This window comes from Manis javanica, chromosome 8 (genome assembly GCF_040802235.1).
Source record: "Manis javanica isolate MJ-LG chromosome 8, MJ_LKY, whole genome shotgun sequence".
Taxonomy (NCBI): Eukaryota; Metazoa; Chordata; class Mammalia; order Pholidota; family Manidae; genus Manis; species Manis javanica.
Window position 1 is genome coordinate 74,130,716 of NC_133163.1, and position 12,391 is coordinate 74,143,106.

A 12,391-nucleotide genomic window follows, 5' to 3' on the forward strand; every position below is an offset into this window, starting at 1 on the left:
TACAACTTTTTCCTTCAGATTCTCAGAGGCCTAGAAAACATTCAGAACCACTAGCCTAGGGAACTTCAGGAGGAACCCCAGAATCCGTCCAGCCACCTCCACCCACCACCCCTCCAGCCTTGCTCAGAATCCACCAGGCCTGGCTCAGAGCCTGCTGGGAGCATTCACTCCCCACCACTGGGGCTTCCGTGACAGCCACCCAGGGAAGAAACAGAAAGCAGGAGCCAAGAGGCCTGTCCTCAGCCACATTGCCCTCGACTCCACCCTTACTGGGAGTCTCCAGACTTGAGGATAAATTTGAGTTTATTTTAGGGAAGGAATGTTTAAAGTACAAATGACAGACAGAAGGAGCTGGGATCCTTCAGGGGCCTGAGTCTCTACTCTTTCCCCTTACAGTTCTTTCAGAACACCAGCCCCAGAAACTCTCCACAGCTCCACACCAAGAACCCATATGTTGCTTGGATCGCAGCCACTGAATCAACGACAGTCATGCAGGTAAGGATACCGGAGAGGCGTCCTCAAGCCTGGCCTGAACAAGCCCCCAAATTGCTAGGCTGGCGGAGCTTCAAATTCTCTCTGCAGACCTTAATCATCTCCTCATTCACCCGCCCTCAGCCTGCAAGGCCCAGATCCACAGCTTCATGGGCCCCGAACCTGGTCAGAGCTGAGGGGAGAAGCCAGCCACCACAATGTTCTCGCCGTTGATGTAGCTGGAGTCTGGAGAGCACAGGAATGACACGAGTCCTGCACAGTCCTCAGGCTGCCCTATCCTGGATGGAAGGAGGACAGAACACACAGCATCTGTGACCTCAGCCCTGGCTCTGCTGCTGCAGTGGGAGTGGTGCCACAGGGAGACCAGGGGGGCTCAGCAGAGCTACCTGCAGCCTCCAGGGCTGTTTGGGGCCCAGATTCCAGCCAAAGGAATGGCAGAGACACAGGCAGGGGTCTGCTCTTGAGATAGACACAGCTGCACCTCCCCAACCAGACCCAGACCACTGAAGCGCCACACCCTGCTTGCCTCTGAAGCTTCTGGATTTGCTTGAGGCTGTTCCAGAAAGTCTCATTCTCATGTAACTGGCAAAGGGAAGAGAGGAAAGAGTCAGTGCTACTACACAGGCACATGGTAGGGCCCCAAGGTGGCTACCTGGGCGAAAGGCCGAGGCAGGTTTGCCCTTCTTAGGGCTGAGGGATGGACCCTGGCTGAGCTCAGAGGACAGGGAAGACCTCAGCTATAAGGATGCTGATGTGAGGCTTCAGTCACCTCTTTATCTCTTAGCCTTTGGGAGAGTTCCACTGAGAAACAGGGGACATGCCCCAGGCCTCACCATTCTGCTGAAGTCAGTCTTGATTAGTCCTGGAACCAAGCAGTTCACCCGGATGTCCTTGGGGGCCAGCTCCAGTGCCAGCGACCTGGTGAGGCCCAGCACGGCTGTCTTACTGACATTGTAGGCACCCAGCTCCTGAAAAGGGAATCAAGACAGGGATGAGGACAGGGGAGCATGGAGGAAAGTATCGGTTGGATTTCTCATGCCCAGAAGATCACAGCTGGCCCAAGCCCAGAGCTCAGACACACTCTCCCCAGCTCGGCCTGAGAACACAAGCTGGGTGTGTGGGATCCAGCAGCCACAGGGGTATCACCAGCCCAGGGTGGCAGGAGGTAAGGTGGGGGGTCTGACCTGGGTACTGCCCCTGTGGGGCTCTGGGGGCCCTCACCCTGTCCCAAACAGGAGCACACGGAGCCAGCACTCACCACCAGGGGCATGTAAGCTGAAATGGAGGAGACCAGGATGACAGCACCCCTCCTAGAGGAGACAGGAAACTAATGGCTTACTATTGACTGAGATGCTGCAGTTATAAAAAAAGATGTACGACTTTGATAACTGTACACTTTTAGGTAGTATAGTCACTGAAGGATGTGATCCCTACAACAGCAACAGAGACCCTGTTATGATCCTTAGTCCACTGAGGAGATGGAGGCTCAGAGAGGTTTAGTAACATAGCCAACGAATGGCAAAGCTGGGATTCCAACCCAATCTCTTGGCCCCAGTGTCCGTGCTCAGAACCTTTATACTCTCCTGCCTCTCCTTGGGGAGGAGATGAGTAGAAAGCTAGTTGCTTGGGGAGGGGGCAGAGCAGACTTGGTGAAGAAGCACCTAGGGCTAATGGTGGGTGCCTACCTGTAAATGACCTCTGAGAAGCACATGGGGCAGGAGGAGACAAAACACACCAATATGGAACTTTTCCTTCTATCTAAGACCATTTCCACCTTTCTAAAGGGTGTGTCTTCAAACAGGAGCTTGAGGGGCAGCTGTGACCCCAGGGAGGTGGTGGCCCAAGAGACTGACATGAGGCCCCTGGGGCATGTGTGGAGTGCAGCCACGTAGCAAGATCTAGAACAGAGGCAGGGTGCCTGGAGACTGAGAAGCAGGGAATGAGGAAGGGTCTGGGGTGGGCTTTTCCCCATGGGGAAAAATGGGGCAAACCGAGTCACAGGCAGTAAGTTGGTAAAAAGGCATTGTCTAGCTGTGAGAGAACCAGAGGAGATGAGGGTAACAGTGACCAGCCCACAAGGCTAAGAAGCTGAGGCGCAGCCCCTGGTGATGTGATGGCACCAACCTGGTAGCGGCAAGGCCGAGGAGAGAGCGCCTGAGCGCCTGCACTGTCACCCTCACCCATGAGCTGGAGCTGCATGAAGGGTGAGGCAGGACAGAGAGGGGGAAAGTGGGGACCCCAAGGAGACTCTTCTGTCCCCCACTGTCCCAGCTGTGCCCTGTGCTCTCTATACCCTCAGCCCCCACCAGTCATGTCCACCCCTGCCCTGCAGCCATACCCCCTCTTCTCCATGTGGGGCAGCAGCTGGCGCAGCAGCAGGGCTGGGGCCTTCACGTTCACGTCCAGGATCTGAAATCACAGCACGGGCGTGATGGGAGCACAGGGACACGGCTGGCCTGGGGCCTGTTTCTACAAGACACTTGGAGTTTTATAATTTGGGTAGCAAACCCCTATGTATTCAGAGCTGAGGGATTAATCCCTCTTCTTGCCAAGGCAAAATGTGTTTCTGAGTTGCTAATGGTTTAATAGGCAGGTGGGCTAAGTGACAGGCCTGTGAGCAAAGCCCTGGAAATGTGATTCAGGACAGGGGTGAAGGAAGGAGATATTCACGCTTTTAAAAGAAACTGGGCTACGTTCTGGCTGTGGAGATAAAAGCTATAAGCAGAGGCCACTGGAAAAAGATGGAAGGCAGAACAGATGGTGGGGAAGTGGATGCTGGGAGCAAGAGAGATTTCTGGAAAAGTCATCTTTGTCTCTGTTTTTGCTTATTCTCTTACCTTGTCCCACTAGAAATTAAGGCATGCTTGCAAGGCTACAGCATACAACAAATCAAATAGGTATGTGTGAAGAAATGAAGACTAGGAAAAGTAAATGTAGAAAAATAAGAAAAAGCAAGAGGTTGGTGACTACAGTTCAGAACACGTGGCAAGGACTGAACATTATTCTGTTATTTGTTCACAGAAATGTGTGCTGTGAGGGCCACATCTACCAGTTCATTGCAGACATGGCTCTGAACGTTCCTGTAGCCACAAAAAGAGGGAGACATAACAGAGAATTGCCATTCTGGGAGTTAGGTGCCCGTGCTGATCCTGCCTACAACTAAAACCTGGGTCTGGCTCAGACATAAGGGTCCCTGGGCCTTTGTCTGGGAACTCTGTCTAGTGGATCTGGGGACAGGGGAGAAGAGAGGAACTGGCAAGGAAAGATGCAGATATGGATCTGGGGGCTAGGACGCAGTGCCAGCAGGGACAAAATTGGCACCAGGGATCCCACCTGTGGGGCACTATCTTGAATGAGGTCAGCTGTGCCCTGCATCTCTAGGGAATGAAGCTGCACTTCAGTAACTGACCAGGCCTGGCCAGTGTTTTTCCCACTCCTTCATCCCATATCTGCTCATCCCCTTGGATGTGAGCCGGGGAAACGCTTCCGCTGAGTGCTACTGAAGCCCCTTTGATGGCAGGTTAGCAGGGCTAGAGATGACCCCCAGGAGTGCAAGAAGTTTCTCAACTGTCTAAAGGGAGGACCCTGATAGGAAGGAATGGAGAGTTAGCCTAAGGGCTTCCTGGTCACTCTCTGCTCAAAACAGAGCTGTGCCAGACCACCAGATGTCTTCCCTAAGCTCCTAGGGTATCAGGCTGGGCGATGGCCTGAGAAGAGACCCCTCCTAGACTCTGGATCCAAATGTGAGCCAAAAAAAGGTGAGTCCCTTCCTTGCTGAAGAAACTTCCCTGCTAGAAAAGAAGGCAGAGTAACTATGTGTACCACAAAGTCCTGAATACAGACTGTGAGCCTGAGGAGGATGCTGGCAAGGGGATCCATGGGTAGAGAAAGGATGGAGGAAAGTAGTGGGGATGGGAGATGAGCGGCTTCCTAACCAGCTGGAGAGAATGGGGTCTGCCTGGGGAGATGCTCAAACAAGCACAAGGATGTGATGAGACAGAGGAATTCCCCACATAGGACACCTACTGAAAATTACATCCAGGTCAAAGCAGAGCATCAGAGGAATTCTCACCTTGCTTTGTGACCATTCTGCCTCTGAGGTGGTGGCAAATGTGATCAGGGGACAACTGCTGTCCAGGGATGCAGAATTGTTTGTGAGTTGCAAGTCCCTGAAGAATAGGGGGCAGCAGAGAAAGTAAGGCTGGGCTGTGGGCAAGAGCAGCTAAGTTCAGGAAGGAAGATGTCAAACAGTTTTGAGAAAAAGAGAGGCATGACCCCATGAACTAAAACTCCAAAAGGGAAAATGGCTCAGAATGGGTAGGGGACTGTCAGCAATGACACCCAGCTACCTAATCACAAATGATCCTCAGAGGCATTAAGGCAGCTGAGGAGCCTGGGAAGCTGGCTACAGGGAGCTCAGACTTCAGGTCAGGTATGGGGATGTAGGAAAGGGTGCCAGGCCACGGGCAAAGACCGAGCAGGGGCCAGCGTGAGGATGATGTTGGCAGAGCGCAGCAGGCTGGGGACGAAGAAGGAAGTGCGGTGGCCCAGGGCTGGGGCACAGGGGAGCTAACAATGGCAGGAAGAGCGTGACTCCATCAGCACATACCTTGTCTGTCAGAGGGACTAGGGAAAAAACACAGGAGGGAATGGAGAAGCAGTGGCAGGAGATCAGCAAAGCCTGAGAAGGACCCCAAGGCACTTTACAAGGTCTCTCCAGGACCCTGTGGGCCCATAAGTGGACTGCACTGGGTCAGAACATCTGAGTCCATGGGAAGTTGATGGGTGGGTCCAGGCATGACTGATATGCAAGTTCATCTGAGGACTAGTCAGGAGCCCTAGTCTAAGAAAGGAGAATCTCAGGGGTAGTGAATGGATCACCAACAAGGAGCACAACCCCCAAGATATGGCTCCACCAAAGGATGTGAAAAATATGAACTGTTGACAGTGAGCGGAAATCTTACCATTCTTGGCTTACACAGAGCCTAACATAAGGTCTGGCACACAGCAAGCCCTCAGTCAATATATGCTGAGCAAATAAAGGCAAAAGGGATGGGAGGAGGAAAGAAAGCAGAAAGAGTGTAGGAATTGGCTTTTAAAACACAAACCAGAAAGTGGCATCAAGGCACAGTCCAGGGACCATTGGTCAGTGCGTTTTTACAGCAATGTCTGGAGGGGAAAGGAGAGTCTTAGTAGAAGAGCACTTCAAACCCCTCAGCCAGCTCGCAGAGACTCTTACCTTGTCCCACACTTGCTCACTGGCCCCCAGGATGCTCCCCACCAGGGGGTTGACCCCTGCATTGCACACCAGGAAGTCCACGCCTGAGCTGTGCTCCAGGGCCTAGGGGAGGGGTGGCCCAAAGGGCTGGGGTGAGTGTGGAGCAGGCCTGAGGAGGCCTTGCCCTCCCAGAGCAACCAGGTACAGGGAGCACTGAGGCAAAACTTGGTAATTAGGTACTGTCTCAAACCAGTGCGTCACAAGGCTTCTGTGAGAACCAAACTCTCAGGAAGGTAAGTGGCCTGGATAGGCCCAGGGCCAGGCTGTCTGGTCCTGAGGTCCTTGGGGGAGGAAGGCCTCCTCCAGGAATCCCTCTGGGGGCTGGGATGGAGAAATCACTTTAGATGGCTCCTCAACCATAGTTCTTCTAGGGTGTGGGATGAGGGTAAGAGTCCTCTCAAGAAAAGGCAACTTTCCAGAAAGTCAGTGTGAACGATGGGGTCTTCTTAGTTAGCCTGAGCAATCACAACCTCAAGATGTGTTCTAGGGCCTCTGAGACCCCATCCCTGTCCTCCCCAGGGCCCAGCAGGGAGGGAAGGTTTCTGTGTGCTCTCCTCCATGTGTCCTTCTACCCCGGCAGCCCCTCACCGTGGCCACCAGCCGCTTCCTGTCCTCAGCCTTCCCCACGTGGCACACAGTGCCCACCACACTGAGCCCCTCCCCCTGCAGTGTGGCCACTGCCCGGTCCACGTTCTGCTGTTTCCGGCTGCTGACCACCACATGCGCCCCATCCTCAGCCAGACGCCGGGCGATGGCGAAGCCAATCCTGTAGCAGGGACAAAGGTAACAAGACAGTCTCAGCCCCTCCCCACCTTTTTCCCTCCCCAGCCCTGAAATCAACAAGGCTGGGTCCTGCTCTACAGTTCTGAGGTCCTTCTGTGGAAGCGAGTGTCCCTGGGAGGGGTCAGGACCTACAGAACAATCAGAACACTCACCCATCAGTGGACCCTGTGACCACAGCTACCCGATTGGCCAGGATGCCCTTCGGGTCTATCCTACTGCTGCTTAACCGTACGGAGAGTCCAACATAGGGACGAAACAGGCCCTGGTAGACCCGGAGCATGGCCACTGGTACCTGATTTGCTTTCTGCTGAACTCGGCCCTGTGGGAAGGAATGAACTTCACTTACCACTGATGCCGTCAGTGAGAATGATGGTAATCTACTGCCAACTCCTCCAGACAGACAAGGTCAGCAGCAGAAAGTGGCCTGGGTAGGGCCAGTCAGGGTGAATTTTAAATATGTGAGCCTCAGGTCAGAAAACCTCTTCATAAAAATTCTTTGTTTATAAAACATGAATTAGCATATGAGACCCAATGTTCAGTAGACAGGATTATTTTCCCATTCATTCCATAAGTGAGGTCTGAGCACTTGCAGCATGTCGGGCATCGGGCAGCAGATGCTGGTGAACTACAGCCCCAAGCTCTATACATGGTGCTTCCCAGTGGAGTGAGGATGCAAGACACCAAACAAATAATTACACCAATTATTGATTTTAATGAACTGCTTCTAAGTGGAAAAGTAGCAATCAACAGAAACTCTCACTCACAGCTAGAGGGAGTGTAAGCACAACCACTCTGGAAAACAGTTTGGCACTCTCCAGGGAAGTTGAACATGCAGCCCTTGGATGGTGCCATTTCGCATCTGTAGAAGTGTGCACCAAGAGCCTGGACTCAAGTGCTCCCAGCAGCAACCTTTTTCATAGCCTCAGACTGGAAACAAGCCAAAGGTCCATCATGCCCACTACAGGGACAATGAATAAACAAACTGTGTTGCACTTACATAATGGAATACTATGCAATTATGAAAATTCATTATTAGCAACATAAATGAATCTAAAAGATACACAGTCCAAACAACCACTGTGTTGTTTCAGAATTCAAACAGGTGATAAAACGACAGAGAAAAGCAAAGCAGTTGATTTTCTCAAAAGTCAAGAGAGTGGGTATTTCCGCGGCCAAAGGGTTTGGGAGGGGCAGCCCAACGGGTTTCTGGAGTGCTGGCAGTGTTCTGTTTTATGACTGAGACCTGGCTACATGGTGTTCATTCAGATATGTATGTCTTCTGTGTGTATGTGTATGTATATATGTGTATACATACATATAGAAAGAGAGAGAGAGAGAGAGAGAGAGAGAGAGAGAGAGAGACCTGGCCAATATACCTTTATATATAACAAATATATACTTTTTATGTATGTGCTATATTTCACAATAAAAATGTTTTAAAGTACCTGCTCATGGTAAATTCCAAACTTCAAGCTGTTCAAAACTAGCTCAAAAACTAAATCTCCCAGTCCTCTTCCCAGAGGCAAATCTCCTAACATCTCAAATACTTTCTCAGAGATGTTCTGTGCAAAGGGCTTTGTTTTAAACACTCAGTTCACAAAGGGTTTCTCAGGAGTATCCTGCCAGGTAGGAGAGGAAGCAGAGGATCAGTGGGCTCCTAGAGGACAGCTCCACCTGTTCCCAAGACAAGGGGTTCTCAGCCAGGCCAGCAGAGTATAGGGGTGCATGCACATTTTGCTTGGGTTGGGAGAATCATCACTAAGGAAGCTGCAGATAAATGGGACCTGGAAGGCAAAGGGAGGCCTGACAAGGGAAGCAGGGGGATAGGTGCTCTAGTCTCAGGGGACAAACTGAAGGAGGAGTGGAGGGAGGGGTGTGGGTGTCCAGAGTGTTTGCGAGAGAGCAGGGACACCTCTGTCCCTGAAGTGCAGAGAACAGAGGACTCGTGGCTGAGAAAGCAGACAGGGCTCCGACTGCCTGCATAGTGTCCCTGCCAGGCTTGCCTGAGTAAAGCTATCTGAAGAGAAGCTATGAGGAGCCTGGGTGTAGTGAGGAGACCCACACCCTCAGAAGGAAAGGGTGTGTTCCTCTGGAGAGCAGGGTGAGTACCTGGATGGGAGATTCAGATATGAAGACATTTCCTGGGGAACAGGAAATAAACCAGAGATGCTTTTGTAGGGAACCCTCTTTCACCCAGACCCCAAATTTCTCAGTCTGCATCAATGTGAGCCAGAGGCTCTACCTCCTCCACCATGAGATTCTCATTTGCTTGCTCAGGAGCCCTGCCCTGTCCTGAATCTAGGAATCTGATGGGCTTCCTGCTGAGGCAGTTGGGAAGGAATGGTTGGAGCAAGGGGTTGTCAAGGACAGTCAGGAACTCAGGGTGTACTTTTCAGGCAGGGCAGTGCCAGGCAGCTGAAGAGAGGCAGGCTCTGGCAGCTCTGGGCCAAGAGGCCAACAGACATGGAAAGCTCTGGTGTGGGCTGTCTGCTGACCTTCATCAGTTCCAGACCTGCTGTGGCCACTCTAATAGGAGGGAACTCCCGGTTACTAAGCAACCCCTCCATCCCTACTACATCTCCCCTTGTTTCTTAGCAACCCTTGCATAACCCAGTTCCCTAGAGTAAGGGGTCAGTATCTGAAAATGATAAGCAAATGGGTGCTGCTCGGGAACCATGGAGGAATGAATTTTAGGTTTCAGATCAGTCCATATCGGTGTGATGATGAAGGTGACCTGCTTCAGAGGGAGGATAGCCTTGGTTTCCAAGTTACATCTCTTCTGATACTGTATTTCCCAAACCACCAATTGTAGGTACCAGACCTCCTCCCTTTTTTATCCTAGCTGCTTTCACTCTGCTCGCTCATGCTCACATCTCACATGCTCTCTTTCCTTTCTGCAAGGTCATATTTACAGCCTTTCAATTGGAGAGGATGAAGGGCTTCAGCTTCTGATTGTTCTCCATTTCCGAAACAGGACACCAGATTCTAACCCTTGTTATGACCCATGGGGAACTCCTCTCCCCTCACCCCGCTGTGATCACAGATTCACCACATCAAGTGTCTGGGGAATAGGTCTCCTTAGCTGGAGGGGCAGCAGGAAAAAGAGGACTAACATTTTGTCGGGACAGGGCATCCCCTGCTGGAAGGCTGGAGTTATAGCACCTCTCTGCATCTCAGCAAGTCTGCGGCCATCCCTTCTCTGACTTAACAGCAGTTCTCACCCCCTGCTTATCTAAACTTGCCTGGAGGTGGTTTGCAGGAAAGCTGCCCTACTGGTATTGGAAAGTAGCTCTGGCCTATTGCAGGTGAAGTGCGGAGAGACTTGTCAGGCCTCATCTATCTCCCTCCGTGCCCCGCCCCATTCAAGGTCCTGCTTTTCCTGGGCCTAACTGAACAGCTTCAAGGGCCAGACTCTGGCTCCCTTTCCTCTCATGCTCACCCATGCTTTACTCCCAAAGTCAGCTGGTCCGCCTGGGCCAGAGTTGACAGCAGGTTCTGGTTGCCCAGGATGGCCCCTATGCCTGGCACTGTCCACATGGATTTCCCTTCCCGTGCTGATCAACTCAGATGCCCAGATATGGAGGAGGGGAAGCCAAATGGACACACCCTCAATTAGTGTCATCTTGGCGGTGAATGGCCTTCACCACTGGGTACAAAGGAAAAAGAGGGCAAAAGGAAATGGAAAGGAAACAGATTAGGGAAGAGCTATGCAATAGCTGGAAAGCAGGAAAGAGAGAGACTAGGAAGATGGGAACAGAAGCTGTGATCTTGGGCAAGTCTGTCCCCTCTCTGGCTCAGTCTGCACCTTGGAAAGATGAGGAGCTGAGTTGAGGGGGTCTCAAGGGCTCTGATAGCCCCAAAAGCTGTGTTATGGAACCAGAGAAGAAACAGAGCCTGAGTTCAGATGGAGCCAGGGAAAAAGCAGCAGCACAAGGGAAAAGGAGGGAAGGCAGGCAGTTCCAGGGCACGGAGCCCGGCCTGGGCAGCCTCGCCTTGGGCCACACTGCCCCAGCCCTGGGCAGAGCTGGTGTCCACCTGGCCTTACCTGGCTGGGCTCCTGTCTTTCCCGAGTGCGTCTGCAGCTGAGTGCGAGAATGTGAGTGGGCAGCAGGCTGCATTGCAGGCACAGCTGATTCTATCTGAAAGACTCAAGGATTTGCAGAATTTTCTGAGAATTTAGGATGATGGAGGTGACAAAACCCTCCCCACACACACCCAGCTGGGGAGGAAGCTTGAGGAGGGGGCGCCTGGGAGAAAGTGCAGGACTTGGTCTGAGTCATTCTGCAGAATGCTGCATATACTGCTTATGAGTCCTGTATCCAGCTGTCCCCAGACTCAGGCACACAACAGAATCAGACAGGCCCATGGGTCCAAACAGGCTCCAGAACCCACACTCTGGAAGGTGGGTAGCAGGATAAGGAAGACTACAGGCTCAGATGACTGGAGAGGCAGAGCTGGGTTCAAAACCACAAAGATATTCCTACCAGCACAGACTTCAGTCCAAAAGCCAGTGAAAAAACCCTTTCCTGCTAGATGAGGCCCTGGCACTGTGCAGGGCTAATGGCTGTAGAGCCAGGTACCCTTTTGTGGCCAGGTATCCACCCACCACCCAATTTATCACTTGGGCTGAAATATTTGATGAGCACTAACTTCATGCTGGGCATTGCTAAGTACTGTGAGCACCAAAATAAAGAAAGCACAGTCACCACCCTTGATAAGCCTATAGTCCAATGGAGGAATCAAATAAAACTAGTGCAGGGAGCTACATGTCAGCATGGAAGTAGGATGGAAGCTCAGGGGGCATCCAAGGAGAGCATGGGAAGGGCCACATAGAGATGCCTGTAGACATTTAGAAGAGGTAAATAAGCAGTTGGATAAATCGCTCTGGCACTCAGGAGATCAAGTTAGTGATCAGAAGAATGATTTGTGAACTATTAGTCATAGGTAGAAGCTAACTCATAAATGGAAACTGAATAAAGTGAAAAGAGAGAGCCAAAACCGCAAGTGTGGTGACCAGCCTCTAAGATGAGCCCTGTCCTCCCTGTGGGCTGGCATTCACACCTTTGTGTTATCCCCTCCGACACTGTGCCAGGGCTGGCAGAAAAAATGGTAAGTCACTTCTGAGATCAGGATATACAAAACTGAAGGTTCTGTCTTGGGCCCTCATGGTATCTCTTGGATCACCCCCAGATGCCCCAGTGTGAATAGCAAGACCATGAGGCCAGGAACTGAGGCCCACCAGCAACCATGCAAGTGAGCTTGGAAGCAAACCTCTCGGCCCTGGTCAAGTCTTGAGCTGACTGCAGTCCCAACTCACGGCTTAACCACGGCTCCCAAGACATCGTGAACCAGAAGGCTCCAGTACACTACTCTCATTCCTGACTCTCAGAAACTAGGAGATAATACATTTTCAAGCTGCTGAGTGTACGTGTAATTTGTTATGCAGCAATAGATAACTAGTACAGGAACCTTGGAGAAAATTAGCTCATTGAAGAGATAGAGCAGCAAATCTTAAAATATGAGATGTATAAAAATAATGTGGCCACAATTAAAACATGTGCTGATACATGAAAAAACAAATCAAAGGAACAGAAGGGAAGATTCAGAAATAGATACAAACACACTGGAGAACTTATTGTATGATAAAGGTGGCATTCTGAATCAGTGAGAAAAAAGATGTATCGATAAATAATATTCAGACAATTAGGTGGCTCTCTGAGGGAAAAGAAATTAAATTAGATCTTTGCCTTTTACACCGCACACCAAAAAAAATTTCAGATGGAACAAAGATTTAAGTGTAAAAAATGAAACCATAAAAACTACAATAATTCTTTTTAC

At 51.2% G+C, this 12,391-nt stretch overlaps 1 protein-coding gene across 2 annotated transcripts; it reads right to left on the reverse strand.

Moving 5' to 3' along the window:
* Nucleotides 1-298: 298 nt before the first annotated feature.
* Nucleotides 299-10,695, reverse strand: DHRS2 (dehydrogenase/reductase 2). Of its 2 annotated transcripts, XM_073212261.1 has the most exons (9): nucleotides 10,599-10,695; nucleotides 6,706-6,872; nucleotides 6,359-6,536; nucleotides 5,732-5,833; nucleotides 2,831-2,901; nucleotides 1,751-1,802; nucleotides 1,326-1,460; nucleotides 1,019-1,074; nucleotides 299-770 (listed from the first exon to the last, which is right to left on the reverse strand). In XM_073212261.1, the coding sequence occupies exons 2-9, from the start codon at nucleotides 6,831-6,833 to the stop codon at nucleotides 659-661; spliced, it is 834 nt and encodes a 277-aa protein (XP_073068362.1). In that variant the 5' UTR covers nucleotides 6,834-6,872; nucleotides 10,599-10,695; the 3' UTR covers nucleotides 299-658. The 2 variants fall into 2 exon arrangements, with proteins under 2 accessions (XP_073068362.1, XP_073068361.1); XM_073212260.1 differs by lacking the exons at nucleotides 1,751-1,802; nucleotides 2,831-2,901; nucleotides 5,732-5,833 and having other exon boundaries at nucleotides 717-1,074.
* Nucleotides 10,696-12,391: the final 1,696 nt, after the last annotated feature.